This window comes from Vombatus ursinus, unplaced genomic scaffold (genome assembly GCF_900497805.2).
Source record: "Vombatus ursinus unplaced genomic scaffold, bare-nosed wombat genome assembly UNPS02005659.1, whole genome shotgun sequence".
NCBI classification, from domain to species: Eukaryota; Metazoa; Chordata; class Mammalia; order Diprotodontia; family Vombatidae; genus Vombatus; species Vombatus ursinus.
Genome location: NW_020945437.1, coordinates 22,212,913 through 22,232,417, shown reverse-complemented (window position 1 = coordinate 22,232,417; position 19,505 = coordinate 22,212,913). Strand labels below are relative to the sequence as shown.

Here is a 19,505-nt window from a genome sequence, read left to right as displayed (position 1 = left end):
CATGAAAGTCAAGAAGACCCCTGTGAAATCAGTGAATCTTAAGGAATCATAGAAATTCATACCATTAAGGAATCATAGAAATCATCTACTCTAGCTCCCTTATTTAACAGATGAGGCTCTGAAAGAATAAATGAAATGTGCAACCTCATGGTGGAACCAGAACTCAAATCCAGGCCAGCGATCTATCAATGGCACTACGCCTCTTGCGTCCTGTCTCAAATATCTTTCTCAGCCTTCTCTTCTAATCTCATTCCCAATAGGGATGGAGAGTGATGGGTACTAACATGGATAGGTATGCATGGGTCATTGTAGCCCCGTGCCTCTCTCTTTTAATGGTCCTGTGTGTTTAGAGTGGGTTGGAGTGCTGGAAGCATGATGGAATCTGTGATCTTAGCAATGAGGCTTTCTAGCCAGCCATGGGAAAAGAAACCAAAAACCCCTCCCCAGCCTCTCCCTCCCCCAAAAGCTTCTAACAGGTTTATAACCAAAGCAGATTAGAAGCTCTAATTAATTTTGTGGCCTTTATTAAAAAAAAAAAAAAGAAAACAAATAACAACAACCAAAAAAAAAAAAAAAACAAACCCCAAAGGAGAGAAGAAGGGAAAGGAAGGTGCAAGGAAATTTACTCTTTTGCCTCAGCCAGTTTATTGTTCATCTCTTTACTTTGCTCCTTGTCCTGCGGCCCAGCCCCGCTGGCTCCGCTCGCTGTTGGGCCCTTTTTCTTGGTGCTCCGGCCAGATGTCAGCTGCTTCTCTTTGGCCTTTTTCAGTGGTTTATGGCTTGTCGGGGTCTTTTTTGGTTTAGGGGTCGGAGCGCTGGGCTTCTCCACCTGAATGGGTTAATGGACAAATCACATACACAGAGACATGGAAACACAGAAACACGGAAGAGAAAGGCAGGAAAATGGATTGAGAGGAAAGACATCAGACTTGTAATTTCCCTTCTACCTCGTGCCTCTCCCTTTCCTCCCCCAATTAATTATAGCAAGTGTCTGGACTAATTTTTCAAGAAGAATCTGGAGAAACAGTAACAATAGTTCACATTTACATAGCACTTTATAACTGATAACGTACTTTGTTCATGAATAACAGTGTGAGATAAGTAGTGCAGATTTTGTGCCCATTTTACAGATGAGGGAACTGAGGCTGAGAGTATCCATTGTCACCATCCATCAGAGTGGCTGGGGCCACATCTTTCAGCCCAAGAAAGCATCAGAACTAAGTGAAACATAGGGCCTGAGGATGCCTAGCTTAGTGAGCCCTGCCTTTGATATACTATATTCTGCATTTGTCTTCCTTGTTGACTTGTGACTTTGGACCACATCTTGACCTGATTTAGCTGAAGCCCCACTCTGACATTGTTTTCTGTTTTAGGATGGGGCTGTGTCACACACAACAATCATCATCATCCTCCTCCTCCTCCTCCTCATCATCATCATCACCATCAGCAGTAACACCATCATCATTACTATCAGTGGCATCACCACCACCACTGCCATAATGCTAATTTCTAGAGGGCATCAACATCAATAAAGCACTTTCCTCCCAACTGCCCTGGGAGGTAGGTGATACCTCTCTCTCTCTCATTGGTTTTGAAAGTTAACTGTAACATATTGGCCTCTGGCCCCCTGGTACTGTCCATGGCCTTGTGCTTCCCTGCCCCCCAAACTCCAAAGCAGACTCCAAGGAAGTCTGTTACTTTCTGCATCTGGTGAGCTCTAGGAGGAACTTCAAGGGACTGTAGGCCTACGGTCATTTGGCCAAGTAGTGGCAGAGTCAAGGCATGACCTTGGTCTCCTGACTGAGTCAAGTGCTCTGCTCACTATAGAGATTAGCCTCTTTGACGTTCCCCCATCCCTAGGGTAGGCCCTTCAGTATAATATACAGGATTTGACATTTTAGTTGTGAGGGTCTGACAAATTGCTGTGGACAGTAAGCAAAAGCTTTTATAGGCAAAATATTACACCTGAAATCAGAAGAGCTGGGTTAAAATCCTACCTATAATAGTTATGTGACCATGGACAAGTTACTTAAAGCTTTCTTCAGTCTCAGTTTCCTTGTGTGTAAAATGGACGTAACAGCAGATGCCTACCTCACAGGGATGTTCCAAGGAAAAGATTTTGTGAATCTTAAATTCACCTGAAATGTGAGTTCTTATTTTCGCATATACTTTTAAAAAAAAGAATGAGCTTACAACTGACAAAGAAGAGCCTACACAACGTTAAACTCTAAATTCTCTCTCAGGTGGCTTTATTGTATGATTAGAAGACATGTTGGAGTCCTCAGTCAGGTAACATGATTTATACTCTCTATTTCATACGATGGTGGTGAGAAAAATGCTTTGGAAGTATAAGGTGTTATAGAAATGAGAGAAAATATGTAACCATTTTACATAATTGTAATTGGTATGTATATATATGTACATGTATTTGTACATATATGTATATATAAATACATATAAACAATATAGGGGTGTGGTTTGTCCTTTGTTTTCAAAGAGGACCAATGACATAATTTGAGATCAGCTATTGCTAGGCTCCCTTCTTTCCCACTTTTCCTCCCATTATTTCCAGTCCATATTTTTGACCTTTGGTTCCTCTATATGAATTTCATTATTTTTTTCTAGCTCTACAACGTAATCTTCGGCAGTTTTACTGGTATGGCACTAAGGAAGTTAATTTAGGTAATATTGTCATTAAAAAAAATTATATTGACTCAATCTACCCATAAACTTAATTTGCACATGAATTGGATTTAAGTTAGGCAGAGTTGTACAAAGTCATCAGCCTCACTCTCTCTTCCTGAGTCATTGAAGTCCAGTGGCAAGAAAAAAGTCAAGATGACTGGTGATGGCCCAGGATGCCTGACAAACTCTAAGTGCTACACCTCAGTTGAAGGAAAAGATCTTTAGAATGAATAGAAGAAGACAGTGAGGAACACAATCACTGTCTTCAAATGTCTCAAGTGTCTGAGATGCTCTCATGATGAAAAGGGATTCAATTTATTTGGTGTGGCCCTTGGTGGCAGAACCAAACCAAAGAGAGGAAGTAACAGGGAGGTAGATGTTGCCTCAACTGAAGAAAAATTTCCCACCAATAAGAGTTGTTCCATAATGGAGTCTTTTTCTCTTCTCTTTGATCTCTTTCGGATATAGGCACAGTAGCTAGGTCGAAGTTACAATTTAATAATCTTTGGGGCATAGTTCCAAATTGTTTTCCAGGATGGCAGGACACAGATCCACCAACAGTGCATTAGCGTGCCTGCTTTCCCACAGCCCCTCCTACATTTCATTTTCCTTTGTCAATGCTGCCAATTTGATAGGTATGAGGTGGGAGCTCAGCTGCTTTGATTTGTCTTTCTTTAGTCGTTTGTGATTTGGAGTATATTTTCATATAGTATTGATAGCTTGAATGTCTTCCCTTGATAACTACCTATTCACATCCTTTGGTCATTTATTGATTGGGGAAATGGGTATTATTTTTATATATCTGAATCAGTTCGTTGTATATGTTAGAAGTTACGTCTTTATTGTAGAACCTTGATGTAAAGGATTTTTTCCTCCAGTTAACTGTTTGCCTTCTTATCTTAGCTGTATTCGCTTAATTTGTGTAAAAACTTTTTAATTTTCTGTGATAAAAATTGTCCATTTTATCTTCTGTGATCCTCACTATCCCCTGCCTAGTTATGAACTCTTCCTCTGTCTATAGTCCTGGAAGCTAATTCCTTCTTTACTCATTTAATTTGTTTATGATTAAACCCATTACATCTAAGTTATATATCCATTTGGAGTTTATTTTGGTATATGGTATGAGAAGTTGGTCTCTACCTAGTTTCTGCAAGGCTGCTTCCAGTTTCCCCAGAAGTCTGCATCAAATATTAAGTGGTTTCCCAGTAGCTGGTGTCTTTGGGTTTATCAAACTACTGTTCATCAAACTATTGTGTTTGTTTGCTTCCATAAGTTGTATAACTAATCTGTTTCTCTGATTGACCTTTCTATTTTTCGACCAGCACTGAACTGTTTTGATGATTGTTGCTTTGTAGTATAGTTTGAAATCTGCTATTGCTAGGCCTCCTTCTTTCCTACTTTTTCCCTCATTATTCCCAGTCCATATTTTTGACCTTCAGTTCCTCCATATGAATTTCATTATTTTTTTCTAGCTCTACAAAGTATTCTTTGGTAGTTTTATTGGGATGGCACTAAGGAAGTTAATTTAGGTAATACTGTCATTGAAAAAATTATATTGGCTCAGTCTACCCACAAACAACTAACATTTCTCTAATTATTTAGGTCTATCTTCATTTCTGGAAAGAGTGTTTTGTAGTTGTATTCATATAGTTCCTGTGTGTATCCTGATAGGATATACTCCAAAGTATTGTATATACAATGCTACAAATACTACATTCTATAGTTTTCAAAAAGCAATTTCTCTATCTCTTCCTGGTAGGTTTTGTTGGTAACGTACATAAATACTGATAATTTATGTGGATTTGTTTTTTATTCGGCAACTCTGCTGAAGTTATTAATTAATTTGATTAATTATTAGTTGACTCTAGGATTCTCTAAGTGAATCATCATATCATCTACAAAAGTGAAAATTTTGTTTCCTCCTTGCCTATATTACTGTAGCCAGAATTTCTAGTACTGTATCTGATTGTAATAGTGACAATGACCATCCTTGCTTAAAGGAAAGGACTTTGTTTATCCATTTCCATTATATATAATGCTGGCTCTTGGTTTTTGTTAGATACTATTTACCATATTCAGGAAAAAATCCATTTATTCCTACATTTTGTAGTATTTTCAACAGAAACAGGTGTTGCATCTTGGCAAATTATTTTTCTGCATCTATTGATATAAGTATATGATTTTAATTTTTTTGTACTTAACATGATTAATTACATTTATAGTTTTACTCATAGGACATATCTAATCTATGCTCTGTCCTCTCCTCTGACACTGCCACCACTCTGGTGCAGGCCGTCATCACCTCACATTTGGACTATTGCAATATCCTCCCTCCCTGGTGGATCTCCCTACCTCAAGTCTCTCCTTACTCCCATTCATCTCCTGCTCAGCACAGGTCTGACTATGTCACTTCTTTTCCTCCCCCTCTCCTCCATCATTCAATAAACTCCAGTGGTTCCCTATCACCTCCAGGATCAAATATACAATTCTCTGTCTGGCAGTTGAAGCCCTTTATAATCTAGCCCTTTCTTACCTTTCCAGTCTTCTTATGCCCTACTCTCCTCCATGTATTCCATGATTCTGTGTCACTGCCCTCTTTGCTGTTCCTCCTGATTCCATGTGGAGAGAGGCTCTCAACCATTACTTGCTTCATCCTTATTCCGTGTCTTTCATGAGGGCATATCTTTTGGAGTGCCAAACTTGAACTCCTACTTTTATTTCTTTATGTTACTGCATTTATAGGTCTTACCCAGTCCTCCTTTCCCCCCCTATTGTACCTCGTTGTATTAATGAATATTAACTCATGAAGAAAGCAATATCAAAAGGAAGCTTTACTGTGTGGTGGGGATGACATTGTATTCAGAGTCACAAGGCTTGGTCCTACACTCTGCCTTCCTCATTTTACTCACCTCTCCTAAAAAGAAGTTATCTTGACACCAGTTCTAAGTTCTTGCTATCAGCCTGGGTGCTGCCTGACCCTGGGGACTCAGGTGTCTGCTTTTCCTGCTTTGGACGTAGTGCTGGAAGATAACAACTCTTTCCAACACAAGATGATATCCTAATAAGCAATTTCCCCCAAGACAAAACCCAATTTATGACCCATATCTTTTACCAAAGACATGCAACCTGCACCCTAGGAATGTTCCTTGGCTGCATTGTTTCCTTTTCTTGTCAGGGTTTGACATCCCCTTCTACCCCCATCCCAGTCCCTTCCCTCAATTGCTTTTATTTTATTCTTCCACACCCCCTTTATTGAGAACTAAAGCAATTATTTTCACTTCTCTGTTCACCTAGAGACCAGGTGTGGGTACATCTCCTGCCCCATCTGTCTCTTACCTCGGCAACTTCCCACCTTGTTATCTTGTCCTCAAAAGATATTGATTCACTTATGAAGGACCTAAGGGTTTAGTCCATAGAGTGTTAATTTAGCTCTCCTTTCCTTCCCTGCCTCTTCAAGTGTCTCTTAGAGCTTTTTGTCCCTTGATAATATCTGTCCTTTATATATTACCCCGTGAGTTCTTTTCTTTTTCTTTAAACAATAGCCACTAAACGTGAGAAAACTGATTTCAAATGAAATCACTTTTCTTAATAATTATATTTACCTATGTTATGTTTCTCACTGGGTATGTTTATAAGTTGCATATTCTGCTCACCTCTATGCTGTTACTATTATTAGTATTATTTTATTTTTCCCTTCACGAGTGCCTCCGATGTCTTTTGCTGAAAGCCTACCATTTTTTCCTACTGGATAGTTGGGCTCAGCTTTGTGGGACACATTGTTGTGGATTGTGTTGACCTTGGCCTTCTTTGCTTTTTAGAAATACTATTCCATTCTCTCCTTTTATTTCTCACAACTACAGAGCAATTCTGGTTATTCGAATTGATGTTCGCCTTCATAGCTAAAGGTTTTTCTTCTGGCTGCTTGTAAAATTTGCTGCTCATTTAACCATTATATGCCTTGGAGTTTTGAGCATGGATTTTTTTCCTCTGGTATCAACATTTGCTCCAGCGGTACACTGTCATCTTCATTCAATAGTTCTGCTCAGTTTTCTATTTTTTCTTGCCATATGATGGGTTTTGTGAGTTGTCATTTTTTTTTTCTGGGAGAATTATGATCCTTATGTTTTCTTTGTGCCCACTGTCAGTCCCTTTGGCTTGAATAGAATTCATGTGTTCTCTTAAAACTGCTTTTCTTTTGCAAAATTGTCTCCTGTATTCTGTATTTTTCTGTCTCAAATGTGTCATTCTTTCAGAGTTTCTAATTCTGGGGAGACTCTCCACCAGGTCTTCTAACTTCTGTGCCTTGTTTTTAAAAAAATTCTACTTTGATAGCTCTGATTTTTAACCTAATTTAATTCCTAATGCCTCTTTTAAAAGTTTTACATATATTTTGAACTGTTCTGGTGTTTCTTGTCATTTCATGACCTCTGGGGAGTTCAAAGAATTCTCTTTTTCCTTGAGGATTTTTGATTAATTTTCCTTCGCAGTGTAACATTTTCCCCATTGTATTCTGGCCTCTCTGATTTCTATCTCATTTTCTTTGTCTTTTTGAGCTACTCTGTTGGTTTATCTGCCTGTGAGTTAGGCTTGTGCTCAGGTTTCCTCCTCTTTTGGTCTTTCAACCTTTCTCTTGTATTCCTAGTTGCTTGTTTCTGCTCTCTTTCCTCACTCTTTGGCCTCTACCCTTTCTATTTCTTCAAAGTTGGATGTCCTTAGCCTCCTAGTATTGGAATGTGTGCCCACGGCTCTGCCTAGAATGAACTTTGGGAGATCAAAGACTGGCTCCCACTGGATGTACATCTCCCTTTCTACAGTCACTGTTCTTTTCACCTCTTGCTGGCTGTCCACTGACCACATCTTTACCATGACACTCCTTTTTTTCACCTCCCAGTCATTCCCGCATCCCTTTGGCTAAGTGAGTAGTATTTGTGCCTGCCTTTTCTTGTAGAACGTTGTGGGGATGGTTCAGGCCAAGTCACTGATGTGGGACACCTGAGCAGGGACCTTCTCAAATAGCCCCCGAAGCACATGCCTACAAGACTGCACAGGCTGGATACATATGGGAGGGCATTATGTGATCTTAAGTATTGCAGTTGTCATGAGGGTTTTTTTTTACCTTGTGTAATGTATTTTCTTACCTTGTAGATTCAGCTCTAGTTAATAAACATTGTATTTGTCACATAATTCCTTTTTCTGAGGACTTCAGGTTTATGGAAACCAACTACTCCACCATTTTGCAATGTGGATTCTTTTAAAAGGATTCTTGTATGGCATGGTCTCCAGCCTTCTCCTCTTCACTCTGGTTGTCCTTCTCTGGCTGAGCTCAGTTTGTTATTGTCCCTACCAAGATGTGTCATTTTATGATATGAAAAGAACAATGATACCTAGAGCATTATACTATCAACAGTGAGATATAGAATGCAATGCAAATGAAGAAATAGAAAGGTCAGGACTAGAGACCCCATGACAATGAAAATTTCTGCATAATGAAATAAAATCAATAGAGTTTGGGGGGGGCGGGAAATCTGTGTCCAGTGTTATTATATTCAGGGAACCAGGACAGTAGAATTATGGAAAAAGAAATGCTGTAACTGTGGCCAACAGCTCTAATGAAGGTGTCACCTTCTCTCCCCCTAGGCCAGGGAGTCTTATGTTGGACCTATACTATACTGGATCCTATACTGGGACTATATTGACAGAGGGAAGGAGCAAGAGTGGCAGGTGAAACCTCAGTATAGTGGAGCACCGTTAGCTCTTGGGAGTCTGATGAGCTGGGCGCCATTCCTTGTGTGTCTAAATCTGTGTTTTCTTGAAGACAGAGAGAATCTGTCTGGGGTGTCCTGCCAGCTGCCTGGGGTCTTCAGCCACACAGAGTATATGAAAGAGCTAGGAAGGGATTACCCTGTGTACTCTAGTACTCAGTGAGTGCTAGACTTGGATTCAGGAGACCTGAGTTCAAATGTTGCCACAAACACTTTCTAGCTGTGTAATCAAAGGCAAGTGCCTTCACTTTCTCTTAACCACTGTGTCTGGGAGTAACAACACTTGTACTTTTTACCTCATGGGATATTTAGAAAGCATTTTGCAAATCTTAAAGTGCTAACTCAGTGTGAGCTATTACTATTATTATTATTTATGCTATAGCCGTATCTTTGGCAACACCTTTTGAGCCCTTCCTTATCCTTTAGGGTGGGCAAGGGTTCTTGTGCCCTGAGCTGTAGGAAAATGTCAGTTGTTTCTCCACGTTGGCTTTGGTCCACAGCTCACCTTAGGTGATTCCTTGAAAGGTTCGCTGTAGAGGCTGCGGATTCTTCTGCGATCAATGACTTTATTCTCTGCTGGTGTGGGCTTGTTTGGCTCACCCTTGAACTGGGCACTGTAGCTGGTTTCATGAACCATCTTATCCTCCGGGGGCTTGTACTGGGACTTGGCTCGGATAGGTTTCACAGGCTTAATATCCGTCCACGCTCTGAATTCATTTCTGCAAATCAAAAAACACACACAAAGACATGAAATATATTTGTGGCTAGACATTTGGAGAGCAAAGCAGAGCAAAGAGTACTTAGGATCATTGACTGTCAGAGAGGATGGGCCTTAGAAGACATGTTAGCCAACCCCATTTCATGCATGAATCCTTTCTACAATATCCTTGGTGGGCGGCCATTCATTCTCTGCTTTGATACTTCCTATGACAGCTCATAACTACTTCATGTGGCAGTCCACGCTATTGTTCAGCAACTTTAATTGTTAGGGTGTCCTTCCTCATATTGGCCAAAATGCGCCTTCCTAACACTTGTCACTTTGGTCTCTGGTTCTTCCCACTAGGGCCACATAGAAGCCTAATTGATCTTCCTCATGGTAGATCTTCTCATGCTTGAAGAGAGTGCTAGTGCCTCCTCTAAGTCTTTTCCTCTTCCAGGCTAATATTCCCAGTTCCTTCCACCAATTCACCTCAAGCATGATTTTTACGTCCCCTCCCCATCCTGGTAACCCTCCTCTGAAAGTGTTCTAGCTTCTCAATGTCCATCTGTCCTTCCTTTCTTCTTTCCTACCTACCTTCCTTCCTTCCTTCCTTTCTAAAATATATATTTCTGTTACATTCTGGTTACATCCCTCCCAAAGCCACACTAGAGAAGGCCAACATTTGACACAGATATACAAGTGAAACTACACAATAAATATTTCATGGTACCCTTCTAAACAGCATTCATCGCAGCCTGCTGCATTCATGCACTCAATCAACAAGCATTTATTAAGTGCTTATTGTGTGCCAGGAACTGTGCTAAATGCTGGGAATCCTTACGAGATGTGTGACTTTTGGCAAGTCACTTAATGGCTCTTGGCCTCAGTTTTCTCATCTGTTAAAATGGGGATAATCATAGCATTGACGTCATAGGGTTGTGAGGATCAAATGAGATAACATATATAAAGCGCTTTGTAAATCTCAAAGTTACATATGTAACATATATATATGTTTATAGCTATGGCTTTTATATAGTGTTCTACAATTTACAGAGCACATTCCTCCCAACAACCTCATGCTATGGGTACTCCAGGGGGTATTTATCTCCATTTAAAGATGAACAAACTGAGGCTGGGGTTCGAGAGGTTAAATGACTTGAGTCAAGTCACACACAACCATCAAGTTGTGGAGCCAGGATCTGAACTCAAGCCTTAGGACTCCAGGGCTTTATGCTTGGAGTGCACAGCAAACATTACTTCAGTTGGAGGAAGTCTTGCATACATATCTATTGAGCGCTACATGCCCAGCACTGTACTGAGCCAATCACAAAAGTCACAGAACGTCTGGCCGTAGAAGGACTCTTTTCTTTTTTTAATTTTTTTTTGGCTAGGCAATGGGGTTAAGTGACTTGCCCAGGGTCACACAGCTAGTAAGTGTTATGTGTCTGAGGTCGGATTTGAACTCAGGTCCTCCTGAATCCAGGGCCGGTGCTCTATCTACTATGCCACCAAGCTGCCCCCATAGAAGGACTCTTAGAACGCAACATAGGACACCAGTCAGGAAGGGCTTTAGAAACTCAAATTCCATTTGACAGAGTAGTAAACTGAGGCCCAGGAAGTGATATATATATGTGTGTATATATATATATATATATATATATGTTTTGCTGACAGCAGATCAGTAACATTGCTTTTGTTTAAGGTTGTAGACATTTTGATGACAATCATTAAATCTATTACAATCCTAAATAGCCAAGGCAAGGGGGTCCCCATCCCAACTCTCCAAGTGTCAGTCATCAGCAGTTAGTAAGAAAATAATCTTCTCCCTTGACAACTCTTTTGCACTACTCCCCTCCACCATCTAGAGGCTTCTGAGCTCCTATTGATCTGATCAGCCACACTCAGTCACAACATACATTGACTCTGACACCATGATGTTATTCTGGTCCTCTTCAAGCATGAAGGATAGACAACAATAACTTTAATGCTGCCCCCAAACTGGACAGCTCTCTGACCCCATGGGACATACCTTAGGCCATCTTGTCTCTGAGTGTTGCCTTTTTTCCCTTTCTTTGCCTATTGAGTTCCTCACTGTCCTCCAGGGCTCAACGTCAATACTGCCTCAATTCAATTGACTTCAACTCAGCTGGACATTTCTTAAATAACTTCCATGTTCAAGACCCTCTTCTGGTGCTAAGTACCACTCTAGACCTCCCTGATCAAACCCAAAGTTCACAGGTTCAAAGCTTTAGAGATGAACTACGGAAGCCAACCCTTCCATTTTAGAGATGTGGAAGGCTGAGGCTGAGGTTAAGAGACTTGCCCAGGGTCATATAGTGAGGAAGCATCAGAAGCAGGTCTGGAATCTAGGTTTTTCTGCCAAGACCAGCATCCCATTCACCACACTACCTCTGGCTAAGAATCTTCCTTCTCGCCTGGTCCTTCGCTTCCACCTTTCTTATGTGCTCGCCTATTAATGGGTATGACGGATAACTGTATTTGGTTACTAAAACATGAGCTCTATAGTGACAGAGAAACGCCTCATCTCAAATGTGCATCTCTCCCACCAGTGCTTTGCACTGAACGGTTACTGATGGCTGTAGTTCATTCAGTGGTATCACAACACGGCTCATCTGGAAACGGCACCAGCTACGTCTATAAAGCCCAAACAAAGAGGCCACAAGATCACAAGGAGGGCAGAAGTTGAAGGAGGGGATCCTCTTTGGCAGTCTAGAGGAGAGCTAGCTACGGAGGAAAGAACCCTGCTTTCAAGAGGGAATCATTCTCCACCTTTTCCCTTGCCCCTCTTCCAGAAGGCAGCCCCCTTTTTTGAGATTCAGGGCTGGCTAGCTTACTATTTAAAGGCCACCAGGGACATGGTTGATCCTTTAGTCCTCCAAGATGACGATGATGGCATGGTAGATAGAGCACTGAACTTGGGGTCAGAAAGGACCTAAGTTTGAATCCTGCCTCAGACACTGGCTTGCTGTGTGATGTTGGAAAGTCACTTTTGTCTCTCTGAACCTGTTACCTCGTCCGTAAAATAGGGATAACAATAACACCTACCTCACAGGGTTATTGTGAAGATCAAATAAGATATTTTATGTGAAGCGTTTTGCAAACCTTAGAACATTATTTGAACTTTAGCTATTAGTATCCAATGAATAGCTCCCATATAATTCTAGCAAGTTTGAATGAGGAAATTATTCATATGCCTTAAAGGTTTGCCTTAAAGGGTTATTTTCTACTTCTATGGGCCACTCACAGCTTTGATAATATACCATATACAAATATATGTAATATATAATATATACAAATATATATAACAATACAATAATATACAATATAAAAATATATGTAATATATAATATATACAAATATATATAACAATACAATAATATACAATATACAAAAAAGCCACTTGGGATGTGAGTCCTAAGTTTCAGACCTTTGTTGTTGTGGTTGAGTTGTTTCAGTCATGCCCAACTCTTTGTGACCTCATTTGGGGTTTTCTTGGCAAAGATAGTAAAGTGGTTTGCCATTTCCTTCTCCAGCTCATTTGACAGATGAGGAAACTGAGGCAAGCAGGGTGAAGAAACTAGCCCAGGGTCACACAACTAGTAAGTGTCTGAGGTTGAACTGAACTCAGGTCCTCTTGACTCCAGGCCCAGCACTCTATCCATTGTTCTACCTCATTGTCAAAAAGGACAGCCATAGAATCACACAATCTCAGAGCTGGAAGGGATCTTAAGGGTCATATAATACAATCCATACTTTACCCCCCAAGCTACTTATTTTCCACATCTGCCTTCAATCACGAGTAGCGATACCACCTCTGCCCCTGACATCTTCAGTTTCTTGTCTGTGACTTCAAAATCCTTAGTGCTAGAGTCTTATTGATTGCAACATAAATTAATTGATATAGGGAAGCTAATAAATCAGCAAGGATCAGCTTGTTACCTGCTACTATCAAACAAAGATGAGGCAGCTAATTGGTGCAGTGGATAGAGCACCTGCCCTGGAGTCAGAAGGACCTGAGTTCAAATCTGACCTCTGACACTTGACATTTACTAGCTGTGTGACCCTGGGCAAGTCACTTAACCCCACTGCCTAGCCAAAAACAAACAAACACAGATAACAAAGTGTACCCTGGCTAGCTGAGTAGTCAAGTGCTCATTCCTCATTTTGCTCGCCCCAGAACCAAAAGAACCTTTTTGAGAGGGAAGATTATTCTAGCTTCCTCTGCAGATTTCACTTGGGCATATGAGGGCATTAAGGAGGGCATTACATCCAGAGCTGAATAGGGCCCTATGTGCATAATTGCAATAAGAAAGTTGATTTTAATTAAAGGCCAAAGGTACCACTTAATAGCTTGTTTATTATTATATATTTAAAATGTGTGAGTAGCTAACGTTGACATCACTTTGCCATGTGCAAAATCCTTCACATATATTCTCTTATTTGATCTTCACATTTAGCCTTATGAGGCATATATGCTGCAAATACTATTCTCCCCATTTTATAGATGAGGAAAATTAGGCTCATTGTGATTAAGTGACTTGCCCAAGCTCATATGGTCATTACAGGAACAAGAGGGTGGGAAGGAGAAAAGATGAATGGAAAATGTGAATTGCTATCATGATGATATGTTTTTTTCCCTGAAATTAAGGGAGAGGGGAGGGGTAGCTAGGTGGCACAGTAGATACAATGCCAGGCCTAAAGTCAGGAAGACTGATCTTCCTGAGTTTAAATCTGGCCTCAGACACTTACTAGCTGTGTCACCCCAGGCAAGTCACTTTACCCTATTTGCCTCAGTTTCCTCATCTGTAAAATGAGCAGGAGAAGGAAACGCAAACCACTCCTGTATCTTTGCCAAGAAAACCCCAAATGGGGTCATGAAGAGTCAGACATGAATGAAACAACTGAACAACAAAAACAAAAAGGGGAAAGGGGATAGCAAATCTGATTTTTAAAATGCAATAGTAGGTGTTTCAAAGGGAAATAGAAGTATTTAAAAAAAACAACAAAAAAGAAAAGAAACAAAAAAGTAGCAAAGATTATGTTTAATTATAGGATTTTTATTTCTGTACCATGATTTTAAATACAGGATTGACTGGTTCTTTATCAAGGATGAAACAAAGACCAGTAGAAATGCATTTGCTTGGAGTCTTTCAAGTTGAATCCGAAAGGCCTTAAACTGAAAAAGAACAAAGCGATTGCTCATGCACCAAACTAGATACCATAATGCAGGGGTCCTTAACCTGGGGTCTGTGAACCTGTTTAAAATTTTTTTCATAACTGTCTTTCAATAAAATTGGTTTCCTTTGTAATCTTATGTATTTTATTTTGTGCATTTAAAACTACTATTCTGAGAAGAGGTCCATAGGTTTCACCATGCCACACACAAAAAAATTTAAGAATTCATGCCATAGAGTGTAGCTATAATGCAGATTTTTCACAAGACATGGAATCCAAGAAAGGAATCAGCAATAAAAATGATGGTCTTATATGGCATTATCGAATGTGCAAAGTATAGCTAATAAGCAAGGTAAACTATTACTGTAAATCCTAATGTGAGGAGACAGATTTGAAATCCTTGTTCTAGCCATCGCTATGGTTGGAAAGAAAATGATATATAAAAGCAGATGGAGGTGGTGAAGCAGCATTGGGAAAATAAAAAATATATAGTTATTCTTTCCATATAGTGGAGGTTAGGGGCATGGTGCCCTCACCATCTAGAAAATCCATGTAAAATTTTTTGGCCCTTCCTTCGTACCAGAGAAGAAGTGTGAATTACTATAGTATTCAAAGATAAAATACGTTGATATTACACAATACTATATATGTATATATGTTATACATTTCTGAGTTTCTACACTTTTCCTGTGTTGTCTGCAGACTTTCACATGTCACCTGTAGCTTCTGTTAGAGTCCCCCCAAATTTCCCATTTAATTTCTTATGCCTACCCACAATATTTCAAAACCATGATGGGGAAAGTCATGATGTGGAAAGGATAACTGTATACTGCTCTGAGGAAATCTGTAACTGAGAAGAAGAAAGGGGGTCATATTCTGACATCCCCCAAACAGAATTCCTCTTTCCCTCCAAATCCACCTTTCTATCAAACTTCCGTATTTCTGTCAAGGCTACCACCATTCTTCCAGTTTCTCAGGTTCATATCCATGACTTTAATCTTCAACCTCTCACTTGCCCACACAACCAATCAGTTGCCAGATCTTACCATTTCACATTTCACAATATCTCTCTATTTCCTTTCTATTCTAACAGCCCCTTAGTTCAGGCCCTCATCACCTCTCATTTGGAATATTACAATAGTCTCCCAATTGGTTTTCATGCCTATAAGCTCTTTTGGTTGGTATTGAAAAAAAAATTTAATCAGCAAAAAATTTCCTCTTACTCTCACCTTCCTCCTTAATCTCCCTATTTAGCAAGAAAAAACAAAATCTCTGTTACAAATGTAAGGTCAAGCAAAACAAATTTCCACATTGGCCATATTTTTTAAAATCTCATCTTGCACTCTGAGTCCTTCATCTCTTAATTAGGTGGGTGGCATGTTTCATTATGAGTCATGGTTCTGCTTGCTTCACTCTACAACAGATCTTTCTAAAAATAATTTTTTATTGATCTCTTTTGCTTTTTACATCACCATAGTGATGTACCCCAATATCCTTCCTATTCCCTCTTCTAGGGAGCCCATAAAACAAATAGTATTTTTAAGATAAAAAAGAGGAAAAAAATCAGCATACTGATCAATACATTTAAAAAGTCTGAAAATATTTGCAAGGTGAAACACTTGTGAACCTCTCACCCCTTCAAAAGGGTGGGTTGAAAGTGTCTTCTAATATCTCTTTTTTGAGACATGCTTCTTTCTTTATAATTCTGCAACATTTACTTTTGATTGATTGTGTGTGTGCATGTATGGGGGTTATTCTTTCCATTTATATTATTGTAGTCACTGAGTATTTTATTTTATTGGTTTTGCTTACTTCACTCTGTATCAGTTCTTGTAGATCTTTCTATGCTTCTTTGTATTATCACATTCATCATTTCTTAAACTTCCATAATATTCCATTATACTCAAGTATGACAATTTATATAGCCATTACCCAATTGATGGGTGTCCACTTTGTTTCTAATTCTTTGTTATCACAAAAACTGTGGTTATATTTTGGCAGATATGGAGATTTTATTCTTATCAAGGCCTTCTTGGGAAATAACTCCAGTAATGGAATCTCTGGGTCAAAGGGTATGGACATTTTAGTCATTTTATTTGCATAATTCCAAATTGTTTTCCAAAATTGCAAACCATTTCACAGCTCCTCTAAGAATGCAACAGTGAGCCCATCTTCCCATACCTTCTCCAACATTGACTATTCCCATCTTTTTTTCATCTTCTCTGATTTTCAGTGCATGAGGTGAAACCTCAGGGTTTTTTAAATAGTGATGTGGAGCATTCTTTCATGTGGTTGTCAGTAGTTTGCCATTCCTCTTTTGAGAACTGTTTGTTCATATCCTTAGACCACTTATCTATTGGGAAATGGCTTTCCATTTGCATAATTAATTATGTGAAATAATTTTCTTCAACCTTTTCATCCCTTTCTTTCCCTCCTCTCCCTAGTATATTCCTCTTCCTTTCCCTTCCCATTTTTCTTTTAAGATCACTAAGATATAATAGGCCTGTCTAATTCAGATTCTCTCTATGACCCCTGATGAAGATAGGGTTCAGAGCAGACACATATATCACCTCCCCATACTAAAATATAAGCAGTTTATACTGGTATAGTCCCTTATGTTTGTTCACAAATGTTTACCTTTTTATTAAACAGTTTCTCTTGACTTTTGTGTTTGCACTTCAAAGTCTCTGTGCAGCTCTAGTCAGAATGCTTGGAAGTTCTCTATTTCACTAAAGATCTATTTTTTTCCTCCTGTAGGATTAGACTCAGTTTTGCTAGATAAGTTATTCTTGGTTATAAGTCCATATTCTGTGCCTTCTGGAATATTGTATTCCAAGTTCTCTACTTCTTTATAGCTGTGGCTGCCAAATCTTGTGTGAGCCTGATTGTAGCTCCTTAGTATTTGAATTTTTGCTTTCTGGCTGCTTGTAGTGTTTTCTTCTTTGAGTTAGAAAATCTGTATTTTATATATAATGATCCAAGGAGTTTTTATTTTCAAATCTCTTTCAGTAGGTGACCAATGATTCTTTTTGTTTGTTTGTTTGTTTGTTTTTTTAGGCAATTGGGGTTAAGTGACTTGCCCAGAGTCACACTGCTAGTAAGTGTCAAGTGTTTGGTCTGAGGCTGGATTTGAACTCAGGTCCTCCTGACTTCAGGGCCAGTGCTCTATCCACTGTGCCACCTAGCTGCCTCTCAATGATTCTTTTTATTTCTACTTTGCTCTAGTTCTAAGAGATATGGGCAGGTTTTTTTTTAAATGCTTGAAGTATGGTTCCTAGCTCTTTTTTGGGGGGGGTGTCATATTTTAGATCCAATGATTCTTAAGTTATCTCTCCTCAATCTGTTCTCATAGGTCAGTTGTTTTTGCTGTGAGATGCCACACATTTTTTGACTTTGTTTCACTATTTCTTCATGTCTCATAGAGTCATTGGCTTTTATTTGGTCCATTAATTTTCAGGGATTTTTTTGCTTGGGTAAAGTTTTGTACTTCTTGTGCCAAGATGTTAACTCCCTTTCAAATTCTTTCTTCTGTAGCTCTCATTTCTTTTCTTTTTTTGTCTCTAGTGCTTTCATTTTATTAATAAATATGTCTTTAACTGCTTAAAAAAAAAACTTGCTTCATCTCTTCTAGTAATTCTCGTTGAATTTGTACCTAACTTGTGTTTTCCTTTGACGCTTTTTGTTTGTAAATGTTTTGGAGACATTCTCTTCTTCTGGGTTTGTATCTTGAGAGTCCCTGTCACTGTAAGAGCTTTTAACGATGGGATCCTTTTTTGTTTGCTCATTCTTCCAGCCTGCTTCCTGATTTCATATGCCATGTAAGAATCTGGCATAATTTTGCAGGGAATGTCTGGTCCTGCTGCTTCTTTCTTGGATTATTAAGTGTTGTGGTATTTCAGGATCCCAGAGACCATTCAAGCTAGGGAATTGAAAGCTTTCAGTATTCCAAAAGGAGTCTGATCTAGGGAAGAATCTGATCATAGTCCTCCTGGTCTGAGATCTGCAAGTTCCTGACCTGGTTTGGGGTCTGAGCAATACACCTATGGGATTGCCCCATTTGGAGTTCCACTAGACTGTTGCAGACACAGGCGTTATCAGTCAGATGGAAAGCTCTGCTAGTTCAGAATAACAGAACGGTAGGTTTCCATTTACACCAAAATTCCTGACCTTGTTATTCCATTGCAGGCTTTAGACTGGGTTGGAAGCTGTAAATGAGAACCCACTGCACTCCTGTGGTCTCAGCCACATAGCTGTTGCTTGCTTCTGAACTTGCTTCTTGCTCAATAAACAGCCTATGGCCCATGACCATTTTTTACCCTGGAACACCATCACCAGGTATAGGACCCCTTCCTTAGTCCACTCTGAATCTATGACCTGGAACTAGGAAGTGAACAACAGAGTTGCCAGTTGGCATCTGCTCCCACAACCTACACATGTTCAGGCCCCTCTATGTTGGATTAGAGACCTCTTCTTGCTTTATGTAGCCTCTCCCTGATCTAGAAGGTGCTATGTGGCATACTCCTGGCTAGACCCCCACCCCATTGTCTACACATTCTTTCTATCTCCCTGGGCTACAAAAAATGAGTCACTATGATTTTTTTTTTTTTGTATTTGCTAATTAGGATTTTTATTGTTGTTGCTGACAACAACACTAATTGGGATTTAGTCTGGTGCATTTTCTAGGTCTGAGCTCATTGTACATCTTTTTGTTGTTCTGCTGTTTTGGCTCTGCCTTCTTTGGCATTTAAAACCTTTCACAACCTGGCCCCAACCAATATCCTTCCAGCCCCACCTGACACTATTCCTCTACTCTCTTTCCCACACTCTACGGTCTGGCCAAGCTGGCCTTCTCTCTTTTCCTTACATACTCCATCTCCTTTTTCAATACCCAGTGGGCATTCTTTCCTCATCTTGGCCTCAGATAAATCTCTCATTTCTTCATGATTTAGCTGAAGGATGACCTTCTCCAGGAAGTCTTTCCTGATCTCAACTGCCAATGACCTCTGGCCACATCTTGTGCTTAAGTCCATTGTATTAATTTTATACGTTTTTGTGTATATACATATATACACTCATATATGCATTTATATATATATATAATAGTATAATAGCTTCCTAATACTATTATATCATAGATATCTATGTTCTATAATACATATGTA

At 39.5% G+C, this 19,505-nt stretch overlaps 1 protein-coding gene across 1 annotated transcript in view; it reads right to left on the bottom strand.

The window, feature by feature from the left end:
- Positions 1-622: 622 nt before the first annotated feature.
- MAP6 (microtubule associated protein 6) overlaps positions 623-19,505 on the bottom strand; it is a 70,255-nt gene continuing 51,372 nt past the window's right edge. Inside the window, exons 2-3 of the mRNA XM_027848032.1 lie at positions 8,953-9,166; positions 623-829 (exon numbers count right to left, since the gene is read on the bottom strand). Of these exons, the coding sequence (XP_027703833.1) occupies positions 623-829; positions 8,953-9,166 (421 nt within the window). The remainder of the gene's footprint in view (positions 830-8,952; positions 9,167-19,505) is intronic.